Here is a 12,992-nt window from a genome sequence, read left to right as displayed (position 1 = left end):
GGTGTTGCTATATTCATAGCCATCCCATCGTGGCTCAAGAGGGAGGTGGTCAATGTCAGTTACACACCGAGGACTCAGTCATCAGTGGCTTTGCCACATTGTGCAAATCTTCACACTTCCCTGAGCCTTAAAACATCCTTTTCCACCCTTTCCAAGTCAGAGGGTTAGTATGAAAGTCAGATGAGGTAATGGACCTCTATGTGCTTTGAAAGCTTTTGTTTGTTTTTAAGTGCTTTACAAAAAAAGGGCTAATAAGATATTAGTTTCTTTTAATTGTATCCAATTCTCCAAGGCTCTCTTAAGCACCAGATATTTGCTTGAGGATCAATTCCAGTCACTCATTTGCGATTAAGTGGATTGAAAGATGCTACAAGGCTCCTATAAGCTGTAGACATCCTGTGAAGAGATTGTCCACAATCCTCTTTGTTCTCCATTTGACCTGAGGTCATTAGGCCACCAGCTGAAGTTTGGATTTTTATGACAACTTCATTTTCATGAGGTGTGACCCAGACTGATCAGTCTTGCCACACTCTAGCGGAAGAACTTCAGTGAAGGATAATTAAGGTCCTCTATAGCCTTGCTCCCCAGAGTTGATCTGTGGACCAGCATCGGGGGTGTCACCAGTAGACAGAGCCTCAGGATGCACCCCAGATGTGTCAAGTCAGAGTCTGCGTTTTAACAGGATTCCCAGGTGATCCCGCCATACGCTATAGGTTGAGAAGCAGTGCCCGACAACATCCCATCGAGTGATAGCGCAGCCTTGGCTTCAGTATCCGCTGGGATAGGCAGCTCCCTTTTGTCAAAATCTGCCCGTGGGTGTCACCTAGTCACCCAGAATACATTTCATTCTTCTGACACGTGAAAACCCACATAGCAAGTCCTTGGAAATGTCATCACTTTCCTTTGTTACACAGAAGCCTCGATCCAGAGGCTGGATGTGAGTAGAGCCACACGAGGCTCTACTGGAGGCTCTACTGGCAAGGCTGGAGTCCCTGAGACATGGGAAAAGGACCATGAAAAGGCCCCTGGCAGTTCTGTCTCTTCCTTTGCTTCTGCCAGAGTCCAAGGTTCAGATGATGGCAATTTTGAAGAAGTTTAGAGAACTTGAAGAGGTTTACCAGAAGGACAGAAGTATAGATATGATGTCTGGGGTAGAAGTTGGTCCTGCAAGACATGCTAAAGAGTGAGGCCATTTGCAGTGGAGATGAGTAGGAGGAGGTGGTGACATCCCCGAGGCAGCCCAGCAGCTCAACTTCTCGCTAACTGTGGGACGTTGGGGCGTGCGCTAGACCCCTGAGCATCAGCTTTATGGCTTTTAAAAGCAAACAAGATAACAAACCCTGTTCTGCCTATCTCTGGGGTTTCTGTGGGACTCATGGCAAGTAGTATCAGTGAGCACTCCTAATAACATGGGAAATGGTCCGAGGATGAAAGAGAAAGTCCAGTAGATGAATCTAGAAGACAAATCAACCACTAACTCATTGTGTGACCTCAGGGGAGGCCCTGGGCCTCTCTGAATCAAGTGGGCCATATATGAAAGTAATCTGAGTGCCCTTTGAGAAGGCCCTGGAGTGCTATGGCTCATTGCTATTAGCGCACATTATCAGGACATTCCTCCAAGAAAGATGGCTCTTCAAATGTTCATTTAGGGAAAGTTCTGAGAGCTTGGAATTGAATCCTTTCAGGGGGAAATAATTCCAAACACTCTCCCTGGCCTATACTCCGGGAGACCCATTTAAAAAAGCAAGTCTGCTTGGCCATTATCACACCTATGTTTCCGTGTCAGCATGTGGTACCTGAGCTGGTGAGTGAAGAGCGATGGTTTCATTTCTTCAGCTGTGTCAGGACACATAGTCCTAGTTCTGGAAGCAAGCTCTGCCCTGTGAGATATCTGAACTCCTCGCATACCTGACTGGGGTGTGTCATGTGCAGACTTTTCCAGGGGAACAGTCATGTTTGATCCTTCAGATACTACCAGGGAGTTTTTCAGAAACCTTTCTCTCCGTTTTCATAAGTACCCAAATATGGCATCCCTGTTAGTTTTAGGAGCCCGCTTTGCCAGAGTAGGCTGCCAGTCAACCGGATAACTGACACTGCCTTTTGGCATAGCAGCCCTTCTGTAGATGCTAGTCAGCTGAGAGCAAAAGGACCAATGTGTGTTTTTATGGAAGGTCATAACTCTTCCATAAGACAGCCCTTCTGTGTCTCTTTCCTGCCCATCTGGGGACGCTGTGTTGTTGATTCTCACCTCACTGCATTCATACTTCCAACTTCCCATTCCACTGCCTGGATGCTTGCTTCTAACTCTGTACATTGCATTTCCTCCTGTGCACTCACCGTGTTGTTGTGGAAACTCGATGGCCATAGGCCATGAGTATCCGGTGTCATCGAGTGTGATGGTGTGGTACGTGTATTTGCTCACACTTTTATTTTGAATCCGTTCCAATGTGACATCTGCTAAAATGTCTCCCTTATAATTTGCTTGGTGATCACAGCCTTCTCATCATTCATTGAGAGCAGGACCTGATCTCACAGAATCTGAAAAGAGCTATGTGGTAAGATGCCTGTTGAATAAGAACTGTAGCTTTTCTAAAGAGAATTCTTACTGACTTCTAGAGTCTCAGCCGGAGTAATGCCTGGCTAACTCACAGAGCCATTATCTACAAGAATTATATGGCTGTTGTCCTAGAGGGAAATATTAGGCTACCCCCTTCCCTCTCAGAAAGCAGAGGACTTTAGAGACTTTATTTGTACTCTGCCTACGTGTGGGATTAAATTAATGATTAGTGCATGATTGGGGATACATACTTGCATTTCTATCTTGAAGTTATTCCAGTTGTTACAGTTACTCACTAATTGCAGGCTTTTATGCTTCTGCCTTTTTTTTTTTTTAAATAGTCATACTAAATCCCAAATTCTTCTGTATCTTACCTGTTTTTTTCCATGCTTACACCTGGATCCCTCCTGCACTCCACTACTGGAATATCTATTTTTTTAACCTGGATCTTCAACTCTGTTGTTTCCCTGGACTTATGTGCTTCGTCTGGAATGTTACATCTCTTCCTCTCTTTCTTTTTCTTTTTTTTTTTTTTTGTTGTTTTTTTTGTCCCCATGTTGACTGTTATATGGGGGTTTCTGGATATCTCGGGGCCACTCACAGGAAGCAGTTTGCAATGAGATCATAAACATTGCCGAAAAATCTGTTCATTACTGCAGCACTGTTTCTCATCCCCTTGACTTTCATCACAAGGTATCCCCTTCTGACAATAAATCATCTTTAATCATTTCTCAGCAACCTCAAGCCCAGCAGCGAAGAGTCACCCCAGACAGGAGTCAAACCTCACAAGACTTGTAAGTACACTTGGTGAACTTCCTTTCTCATATCACATTCTTGGTGGACTGTTGGCTTTAGAGAATGGGTCATTGACGAAGTCTGGGACAGCCATTTGGGGGAATCGCCCCCAGCTTCTCTGAGGATTTCTAGTTGGGGCCTTTTTTCCCATCGGCCAACATGAAACAGGTGGTGGGCAGATGAATATAGAATGTCATAGACCACTGAGAGATAGAGACCAGCAAAGAGTGAACTACCACTTAGGAGCAAATGAGGGCTGTGCTGACTGGAGTCAGTCCTAGTGTTGTGGGAATATAGAGGAAGGAGTCATTGGTTCTACCTGGAGATAAATGAATAGAGTTGATCCACTCATAAAAAATTATTGGATGTCTCCTATGTTTTAAACATATAGGGGTAAACTCCATTCCCAGAAGAAGGGAGATTTGGAATGGGCATTGAAAGGCAAATTGGAGGGGCACCTGGCTGGCTCAGACTGTAGAGCTCATCATAAGTTCAAGCCCCACATTGAGTGCGGAGATTACTTTACAGTAAAGAAGAAAGACACATTCGTTTTGAGAGCTACAACAGGGAGGTAAAAGGCCTTCCCAGCTGAGGAAAACACACATGCAAAGACCCAGGGTAGACAGTGTGTTCAGTGAACTCATAGAAGACCCACATGGTGAAGGACTCAGTGCCCTGAGCAGCATGAGACCCATCCAAAATTAGAGCTGACTGGGGACCCAAGCAGCAAGGTTGTGAGACCTTGGCCGGCCAGTCTCCACCGTCTGGAAGTGAGTATAGAGGAGCAGCTATCAGGAGTTACTTCCCAGAGCTGAGGCTAGCAAGGCAGCCATGCTAGGAATTAAGAGAAGGATAAAGCATTCTAAGGAGTCCAAGTTAGATGGAGACAGCAGGCAAATATGGAAGCATCAAAAATAGTATGTGCTTACCAACTAGAAATCTTTCTGCATCTCTTAATTCCTCATTCAAGACCTTCCTCTGGCAGACAGATCCATCTACCAAATTATCAAAACATTTGGATACATGCATAAAATTAAAAGGTCCCTTTGTTTGAGCCGAGGAAACGGGGAGTGGGGGGGCGAACTGGCTTCTCTTACTTGTCTCAAGTCTTACCTGCCTTCTCACAGGCATTCACTGGCATCTCCTGGGAATGGTAGATGGTTGGCTCATTTGCACAGTTGTGCCCGGTGGTGTGGTTGTGTTTCAGAATAGTGAGTTCACAGAATTGTGAACTGGTATATAGTAGATGCTTAAGTATTTGTCAAAGATAAATGAAAATAAACTTTTCCGTTGCCAAAGCAGATACCAAATTTCACCACAAATAGTCCAGCCTTCTCCCGCAAACTATTAGGACGGACAGAACAGCACACACCAAATGGCCTTAGGCCAGCTAACAATAAATAAAAATCTTAACCGCAAATATCACTGAAACAGAAAGAAAGCAAAAAGTTTTCAAGAATTCCTGAAAAATGACATCACAGTTAAAAACAGTTAATGAGAGACGCCTGGCTGGCTCAGTCAGAAAAGCATGCGACTCAATCTTGGGGATGTGAGTTCGAGCTCCATTTTGGGTGTAGACATTACTTAAATGAATAAAACTTTTTTGGAGGAAGCGCCTGGGTGACTCAGTCGCTTAAGCATCTGAGTTTGGCTCAGGTCATAATCTCCGGTTTGTGAGTTTGAGCCCCAAGTCGGGCTCTGTGCTGACAGCTTGGAACCTGGAGCCTGCTTTGGATTCTATGTCTCCCTCTCTTTCTGCCTCTCCGCTGCTTGAGCTGCCTCTCTCCCTCGCTCTCTCATGCTCACACTCCCTCAAAAATAAACATTAAAAGGAAAAAAACTTTTTTTTTTTTTTGAAAAAAATTTGTTTATCCATTTTGATAGACAGTGTGTGTGAGCAGATGAGAGACAGAGAGAATGGGAGAGAGTTGTAGAGCCTGGCACAGGGCTCAAACTCACGAACCATGAGATCGTGACCTTAGCCAAAACTAAGAATCCAGTGCTTAACCTTAGACTGAGCCACCCCAGTGCCACAATAAATCAAAACTTTAAAAAAAATAAAAACAACTAACAAAATATGTATCAGCCTGTTAAGGAACTCAAGGTAGTGAGGCCATTGGAATGTACTTTTTATATCCTTATATCAGTTCAACAATTTTATATATATATATATATTTATTTTTTTATTTATTTCTATTTTATTTATATTTATATATTATTTATATATTTTATATATTTATATTTATATATAATTATATATAAGCAATTATATATATTATACATATAATATGTATATAATATATATAATTGCTTTAGACTCTCCAACGTATATGACCAGAATATAGTGTCTATCTCTGGACTAAGTAATTTCTGATTATCTTTGATAATCTACATACATTCTCCTGTGTTAAGCAAAAGCCTTAGTTAATTTTAAATTTTTTTTAATGTTTATTTATTTTTGAGAGGAAGAGACAGCGCATGAGTGGGAGAGGGGCAGAGAGAGAGGGAGACACAATTCAGAGCAGGCTCTAGGCTCTGAGATGTCAGCACAGAGCTGACACGGGGCTCAAACTCATGAAAGGTGAGATCATGACCTGAGCCAAAGTTGGACGCTTAACCAACTGAGCCACCCAGGCACCCCTGCCTTGGTTAATTTTAAAGAGGGGGCATCTAGGCAAAATACTTGGTAACCAAATGAAACTAAATCAAAGGACTGATCATAGCCTTGCTATCAGAGCCCGCACCCCCCACCCCCGCCGCCATCCCTATCAGTCTTCATTTACTTATATGCTGAATGAATCTCCTCAATGTTCTGCTCTTAGAGAAATAGCCAGTAAAATACTTTCATCTGCACTAATATGTATGAAACACCACCACAGTGTTGATTTAACTGAAATGGGCTTTAACAACTCATCATTTAATCCTATCAGTGTTTGAGTCAATGTTTTCATTTTTAGATTTAGCTACCAAGCACTATATAGCTATATACCACAGAATGATGATGAATTGGAACTCCGAGATGGAGATATTGTTGATGTCATGGAGAAATGTGATGATGGATGGTTTGTTGGTAAGTGATCTCCTCATGTTTTTCTTACTAGTTGTGTATTGGAGGAGTAACTAGGAGGGATAAGCCACACGGTGTTCTCTGCACAGAAAAAAGAGCCTTCTCAGATCCTGTGTCTCTATCAGGAATGCGGGGCCACCCAGCTCATGCTTGCTCTGGAGACAGTGTGGGTGGCACTAAAGATACTGGACCCAAAAGCCAAATCTGCCAAAGCGACTGCACAGAAGGGCAATTTCAGATTGATTGAATCCTGTTTGTATTCTGTGTACATCTGGTCTACGTGTGGAAATTTTATTTTCTTAAAACTCTTAAGAAACAACACAAGAAAATTTGAGCCTAGATCTCAGCCATGAAACTCAAGCATATGTGTAGATGTTCCAAAGACTATTTACTTCAGGCTTCTAACAACTTTTTTTTTTTAATGTTTATTTATTTATTTTGAGAGAGAGATTTAGAGTGCAAGTAGGAGAGGGGCAGAGAGAGATAATCCCAACAGACTCCGTGCTGTCGGCAGAGTCCAATACGGGGCTTGAACCCACAAACCGTGAGATCGTGAGCTGAAATCAAGAGTCAAATGGTTAGGGAACTGAGCCAGCCAGCTGCCCCCAGACTTTTAATAACTTTAATCAAAGCAACCTGCTTAGTTAAGGTCTGTTCTTGATTTCAGCTCAGGTCATGGTCTCACGTTTTTTGAGACAGAGTCCCACATTGGTCTCCATACTGACAGTGAGGAGCCTGCCTGGGATCCTCTCTCTCCTTCTCTCTCTCCGCCCCTCCCCAACTCATGCATGCATGCACGCTCGCTCTCTCTCAAAATAAATAAATAAAAACTTTAAAAAAGCAATGTGCTTAATTAAAACAAAGATTCACCATTATAGAAAAGGGAAAAGATCAACATTTTTTAAGATTTTTGTTACAAAGCAGATACTTGCTTTATATACTTCTGTACTGAAGTTCTCAACAAACAACAAAACAAGAACTACCCCCATTTCACAGACTCAAAAACTGTTATATAACTAGCCCAGGTCACCCAGGTAGCCAGTGGTGGGGCCAGCACTAAAACTCAGGCCCATCTCTTCCATAGCCTTTGGTGTTTCTGCTCAGGCACAAACATGCTGTTCAGGGCCATTGACTTAGTTTTTGCCTCTGTTTTTCCCGTGTACAAAGGACCAGCTCTTTCCTGATCTCTCTGGAAAATCTTTGCTAAAGCAAAGTCAGTCAGGGCTGGGTTAGTGAGAATGGCAAGGCCTCGGCATACATGGGAAGCCTGAAAGATTTGCCTGGCCCTCACCAGCCTCTTAGAAGGCTACCCCAACCTTTCCAGGCTCCCCGAAGCCTGTGGCCCCCCACTACCTTGAACTATTCTGTTCAGACAGAAGCCCCATCTCAGAAGTCAGCAACACTCCCATGGAGTGCAGAAACAGAATGCAAGCCATATTTGTAATTTAAAATTTTCTGGAAACCACAATGAAAGAAGTAAAATGTGGGGCGCCTACGTGGCTCGGTTGGGTGTCTGACTTCAGTTCAGGTCATGATCTCTCAGTTTGTGGGTTCAAGCCCCACATCAGGCTCTGTGCTGACAGCTCTGAGCCTGGAGCCTGATCAGATTCTGTGTCTCCCTCTCTCTCTGCCCCTCCCGTGCTTGCATACTGTCACTCTCTCTCTCTCTCTAATAGATAAACATTTTTAATAAAAATTTTATTTAAAATAAAATGAAACTTGAAAAATTAATTTTAGCGGTATATTTTATTAAAACCAATGTATTCAAAATATTATTTGAACATGTAATCAGTGTAAAAAATTTTAAATGCCAAAGGAGCATGTAAAATATCTAAGCCTTAGGAGTCTGATGTGTGATTTGTACAGTACAGCATAGCTCAGTTTAGAACAGCCCTGTTTCAAGCATTCAGTAGCCACCTGGGGCTGTCATATTAGAGAGTACGGCTCTCACATGTCTTAGCTATTAAACTCCTCCAGCAGTGTTTTATGTTTTTTACAAGAACATGGGGCATTATGGGGGACACCAATTCTCTCACGGGGGTGCCCTTGGCAGCTGAGTAAAGGAATGTTTCTCAGTCCCTCAGATGCTTCAGAACGTAGCCTGGTGCTCAGTGGAAGCTCATTTTCCCATCCATAAGGAGAGGTTGAACCAGGTGTAGGAGCACATCTCTGGCCTTTGTCCTCTCTGCCTCAGCCTCCTTGGCTGTCTTCCCTAGGGGTTCAACTAGATATCTTAGAGGTCGTTAGTTTTGACGCCTTTTTTTAGCTCAAAGTTTCACTTTGGGCAACAGCCCCAACCTACTGGTGGTGTCTGCTTGAAATGCTGTGTTCACCAAGGTTCTGAAGCCATATCCAAGCCGATTGGGGAAAGGATGCAATCATCTGATTGTGACATCTGCCATCAAGAGGGGGGAATAATGACCCAGCATGTATCCACCACCACTCCCCACCCCTGACCCCACCCTCACCTCCACCCCTACCCATCCCAAGGGAAGAGACTAGGTTAGGGATCCAGCAGTTCTGGATGTGGAGCAATTGGGGAAGGGCTATGTGCCCAGGTAGCTCAGCGGGAACCCTGATTAGATTGAAAGCAAAGACAGGGAGTCAATCTGGGGCTTAGGTACAGACTTCGAAGAGAATTTCCTTTTTTTTTTTTTTAATTTTTTAAAAATGTTTATTTATTTTTTGAGAGACAGAGAGACAGAGCATGGGCAGGGGAGGAGCAGAGAGAGAGGGAGATACAGAATCCAAAGCACAGAGCCTGATGCAGGGCTCAAACCCACAAGACTGCGAGATCATGACCTGAGCTGAAGTTGGATGCTTAACCAACTAAGCCACCCAGACACCCCAAGAATTTCCTTTTGATATGTGGCCATGTCCAGGGGACTTTTAGAAATCCTACAGTTTAGAAATTCTATATCCCTGGTATCTTATATTTGATGAATGTGCTCATTTTTCCAACAAAAAGTATCAGAAAGAGCAGAGGGCTGGGAGTCAGAAGTCCTGGGTTCAAAGCCTGCTTCTGATGCTTGTTAATCTGTGGGAATCTCAGTAATGTCACTTAAGCTCTCTGAGCTTCAGTTTCCTCATCTGAAAGAGAGGAGTACTGAGAATGCCCACCTGGCTTAACCACCAGGCATTATTTTATAGCCCAAATGAGATAATATCGGAAAAAGTGCTTTGGAAGCCATATGCTGTGGAATTGTTATCGGGGGCTCCCTCTGAACTCACAAGTAAGTCTTCTGAATTTGTGTGTGTGTGTATGTGTGTTTTTTTTTATAGGTACTTCAAGAAGGACAAGGCAATTTGGTACTTTTCCAGGCAACTATGTAAAGCCTTTGTATCTATAAGAAGATTGAAAACCACAGAGATTATTTTTATTGGAGGATGAAGCATAATTCACGAACTGGTCTCTTTATTTAAACATTGAGTCAGTAGGAAAACTAATGCAGTGGATAAAGTAAGAAGCAAAAGAGAAGGACAGAGAAGTGTTGTGTCTGAAGCCCGAGCCTGTTTGAACTTACAGTGTCAGGCAGGCTGAACTGCGGAAAAAGGAATGAGGCAAATCTGTATTTACTTAGCCGCTTCTGGGAGCTACTCCAAGCCTTCCATGCCTCTCCCCCTCTTGGGTAATCTGACCTGTAACACAGGCCAGGAGCAGTGAGGTCAGAAATGCCTTTTGCTGCCCCAGTCTTGACCAGCTCTGGCTCCAAGGGGGTCATTTGACCTGAAGCAGCCCTCAGAGCGTCAGGCAGACCCCTAGCCATTTTCCAAAGGCTCCACACCCCAGCCACCCCAGAGCCCCATTTCCAAACATTGCTGGGGATCAGCCTGGGCTGCCGGGGCCATCCCTGGACAGTGGCCAAGGCCCCCAGACTACCCAAGACCACGTCCTTCGCTCCTGGGATACGTGGGGAAATGGAGGCAGAACATAGGTGACCTGTGCATTCAGCCTGCATGCAATTGCACTTGACACCCTGGTGTTCAGACAGAAAAGCACATGAGGTTTGCGCATGGGAGCAGGGTGCCCAGGTCAGATAGTTGCATTTGTATTTCCAGGTGATTAAGAGGCTCTGTAGTTACCGAGGTCACTTGCAGCGTGCTCTTTCCCGTATCTCTGACTTTTGTAAGTGGTCACCTTCAGCACAGTTTCATTTCGCAGAATGCCATTGCTAACCTTTCTTTTCTGGATTGTTTTTGGCCAGGGCAGTTTGGGGTTGATGGGCCTATTCTGACAGAGTACCAAGGATGGCATTCAGTGAATTTCACATACGCTGGATGCTGGGGCCACTGATGAGCAGAACGGGCGCCACACCTTAACACAGACTCCCTGCAGCAGGTCAGGCACCACCCACAGTGCAGTAGCCCTGGGTCACCCTGGGGAGGCTTCTCTGCAGAGTGGGAAGTGCACGTGCCCTGGCCCCAAGCGTGGGGCAGCCGATCTGCCACTCCCAGGACGTCTGTGCTTTACGGGACTACCTCTGAGGAGGGAGGCCCCTGTGACACCCACGGTGCTCAAGTCACAACTCCATCCAATTCTAGGATGTTTCTCAGCCTCTCTGCTAGACCCCTGGGAAACATAGAGAAATGACCCACTCCCTGCCTGCCAGGAACTCACAGGTGATTGGAGAGGTAGACACACAAATACTGAATCAGGAGAGACTGTGATATGTGCAAAGAAGGGTATGAGAGAGGAGATTACCTTTCCCTGGAGAGACCCTAGAAAGCATTGTTGTATTTCTGTCTCCATGAGATCACTCTTGAACAACTAGGCTGCTTAGAAGAACCTTCGTCCGAGGGTAGTTTATGGCTGGAAATTCTTGGAACGGTTTCTAGAGTTTTCAAACTCTCATCCTCCCCATAAATACACATCCAAGGCCACAAATAGTAGTAGCAATTCTAGGTGGTAGAGTGTATACAGGAATCTTGGCTCTCTGCATGTAGTTCAGAATTGCCCCAGGACCATTGTCCCAAAGCCTGGAGTCTCCACAAGTAGGCAGAGTTTGTCTTCAGTGCCTCTGCCTCACCTTATGTCTCTGACAGTCATCTACTCATCACCTGTCCACCCCCCTACCCCCATCAGAGAGCCTCACTCTCTTCCTGTCCTCCTTTCAAATCCTGGCCTTAGGAAAGAACCTGCCACTGACTCCTTCACACTAAAGTGTAAATGACCAATAAGAGGAATGTGTTATTTCTTCCCAGCAACATTTGTTTTTAGCTAGGACAGAGCAGAGCCTTAACCCCAGGGGATGAGGCAGTAGAATTAATGGTGGTGGTAGCGGGTGGGGGTGGGGATAGGGTGGAGGAGCTTCCTGGGTAGAAAGAACCTTTTTAATATTCTTTAACACTCATTGCTTTGGAAGGTCCACTTCTCCATCCAAGGGCACTGTCGGGCTCTCCCTGAGGGACTGTAGTACAAGTGCTTTTGCACGTGCGTTTTGCACAGCAGCATTTCACTCATATTTGGAATGTAATTCTTGTATTGGCTAATGTGTTTCCAGGTCTTTTTTAGATGCAAACCATTAATAACGATCTTATTCTAATAGTTTTTTGAGGGGTGCTTCTTACATAGGTAACTTTGAACACCTCTTTCAATACAGCTAGAAAATAAAATCAATTTGTAAAGCCACAATTGCATATGATGCCAGCCTCACGCATTTGTGTATCTTCAGAAACCCAGGTATGCCTCACCAATTTGCCCGTCTTTAATAAAATCATGTTAAAATTTGCATCAAACTTCAGCTTCCTATGTATGACAGAACAAGGAACAGAGTCTCCAATTGTTCTTTTGTCCTCATTTAGTAATATAAAATACCTATTTTTATGCTGAAATATTTATACAGGTTTATTAATAGCAAGTGCAACTAACTGGCACCACGCCTTGCGACACATTTTGATACGTTAGCCATGCTTCTGGGTAAAAGCAAGCCCCCAACTACTTATCTTTTGCAGTCTCTCTGGGATCAGTAAAAGAAAAAAAATCATAAGCGTAAGAAGTAGGCTGTAAATATGTATATTCAACTTTGTATAGCCCATGTACCTACTTTGTATAGAAAAATAATTTTAAAAATTTGAACTGAAGGGGGGTAAAATAAGGAAGTCATGAAGTTTTTTGCATTTTTATTTAAATGAAGGAATTCCAAATAACTCACCTGCAGATTTTTAGCACAAAAATAGCCATTGTTAAGTGTTACAATTTTAAATAATCATTCTTTCTGGGAGAGAAGCTAATTGTGATCTCAGTTATAGGTTTTTTATTTTGTTTCTGATTTTTTTTTTTTGTTTTTTTTTTGGCTGTCCTATTTATCTACAGTAGTATTAAGTTCTTTTGCTAGAATAAGTTACTACAAAGAAGATTATATTCTGAAAGAAAAATAACTGACATTATATATAACCAATTAATTTAAAGTATTTCCATTTACACACCAAGAGCATGTACTATGCAGACACAGATTTTTCCGTTCATTTATTTTTTCTTTATTGCGGTGGATTGATTTGATAAATGGATGTGTTGAATTACTACATTTGCTGTACATATTATTTAATAAACTTTATTCAGAATTGCGTGGCATA

At 43.4% G+C, this 12,992-nt stretch overlaps 1 protein-coding gene across 8 annotated transcripts in view; it reads left to right on the top strand.

The window, feature by feature from the left end:
- The window catches only part of SORBS1 (sorbin and SH3 domain containing 1), a 166,712-nt gene extending 153,720 nt beyond the window's left edge, over nucleotides 1-12,992 (top strand). For 7 of the 8 annotated variants that reach the window (XM_039230207.1, XM_039230206.1, XM_039230205.1 and 4 more), the window contains 3 exons: nucleotides 3,293-3,351; nucleotides 6,310-6,422; nucleotides 9,702-12,992. In XM_039230207.1, coding sequence (XP_039086138.1) covers nucleotides 3,293-3,351; nucleotides 6,310-6,422; nucleotides 9,702-9,769 — 240 coding nt within the window. In that variant the 3' untranslated portion in view covers nucleotides 9,770-12,992. Of the gene's footprint in view, nucleotides 1-2,495; nucleotides 2,556-3,292; nucleotides 3,352-6,309; nucleotides 6,423-9,701 lie in introns of all 8 variants that reach the window. The other variant, XM_039230201.1, reaches the window with a different exon arrangement.

The sequence above is a fragment of the Hyaena hyaena genome, unplaced genomic scaffold (genome assembly GCF_003009895.1).
Source record: "Hyaena hyaena isolate Hyena2069 unplaced genomic scaffold, ASM300989v1 scaffold_44, whole genome shotgun sequence".
NCBI lineage: Eukaryota > Metazoa > Chordata > Mammalia > Carnivora > Hyaenidae > Hyaena > Hyaena hyaena.
The sequence above is the reverse complement of the archived record's forward strand: the minus strand, read 5'-3'. Positions and strand labels throughout refer to the sequence as shown.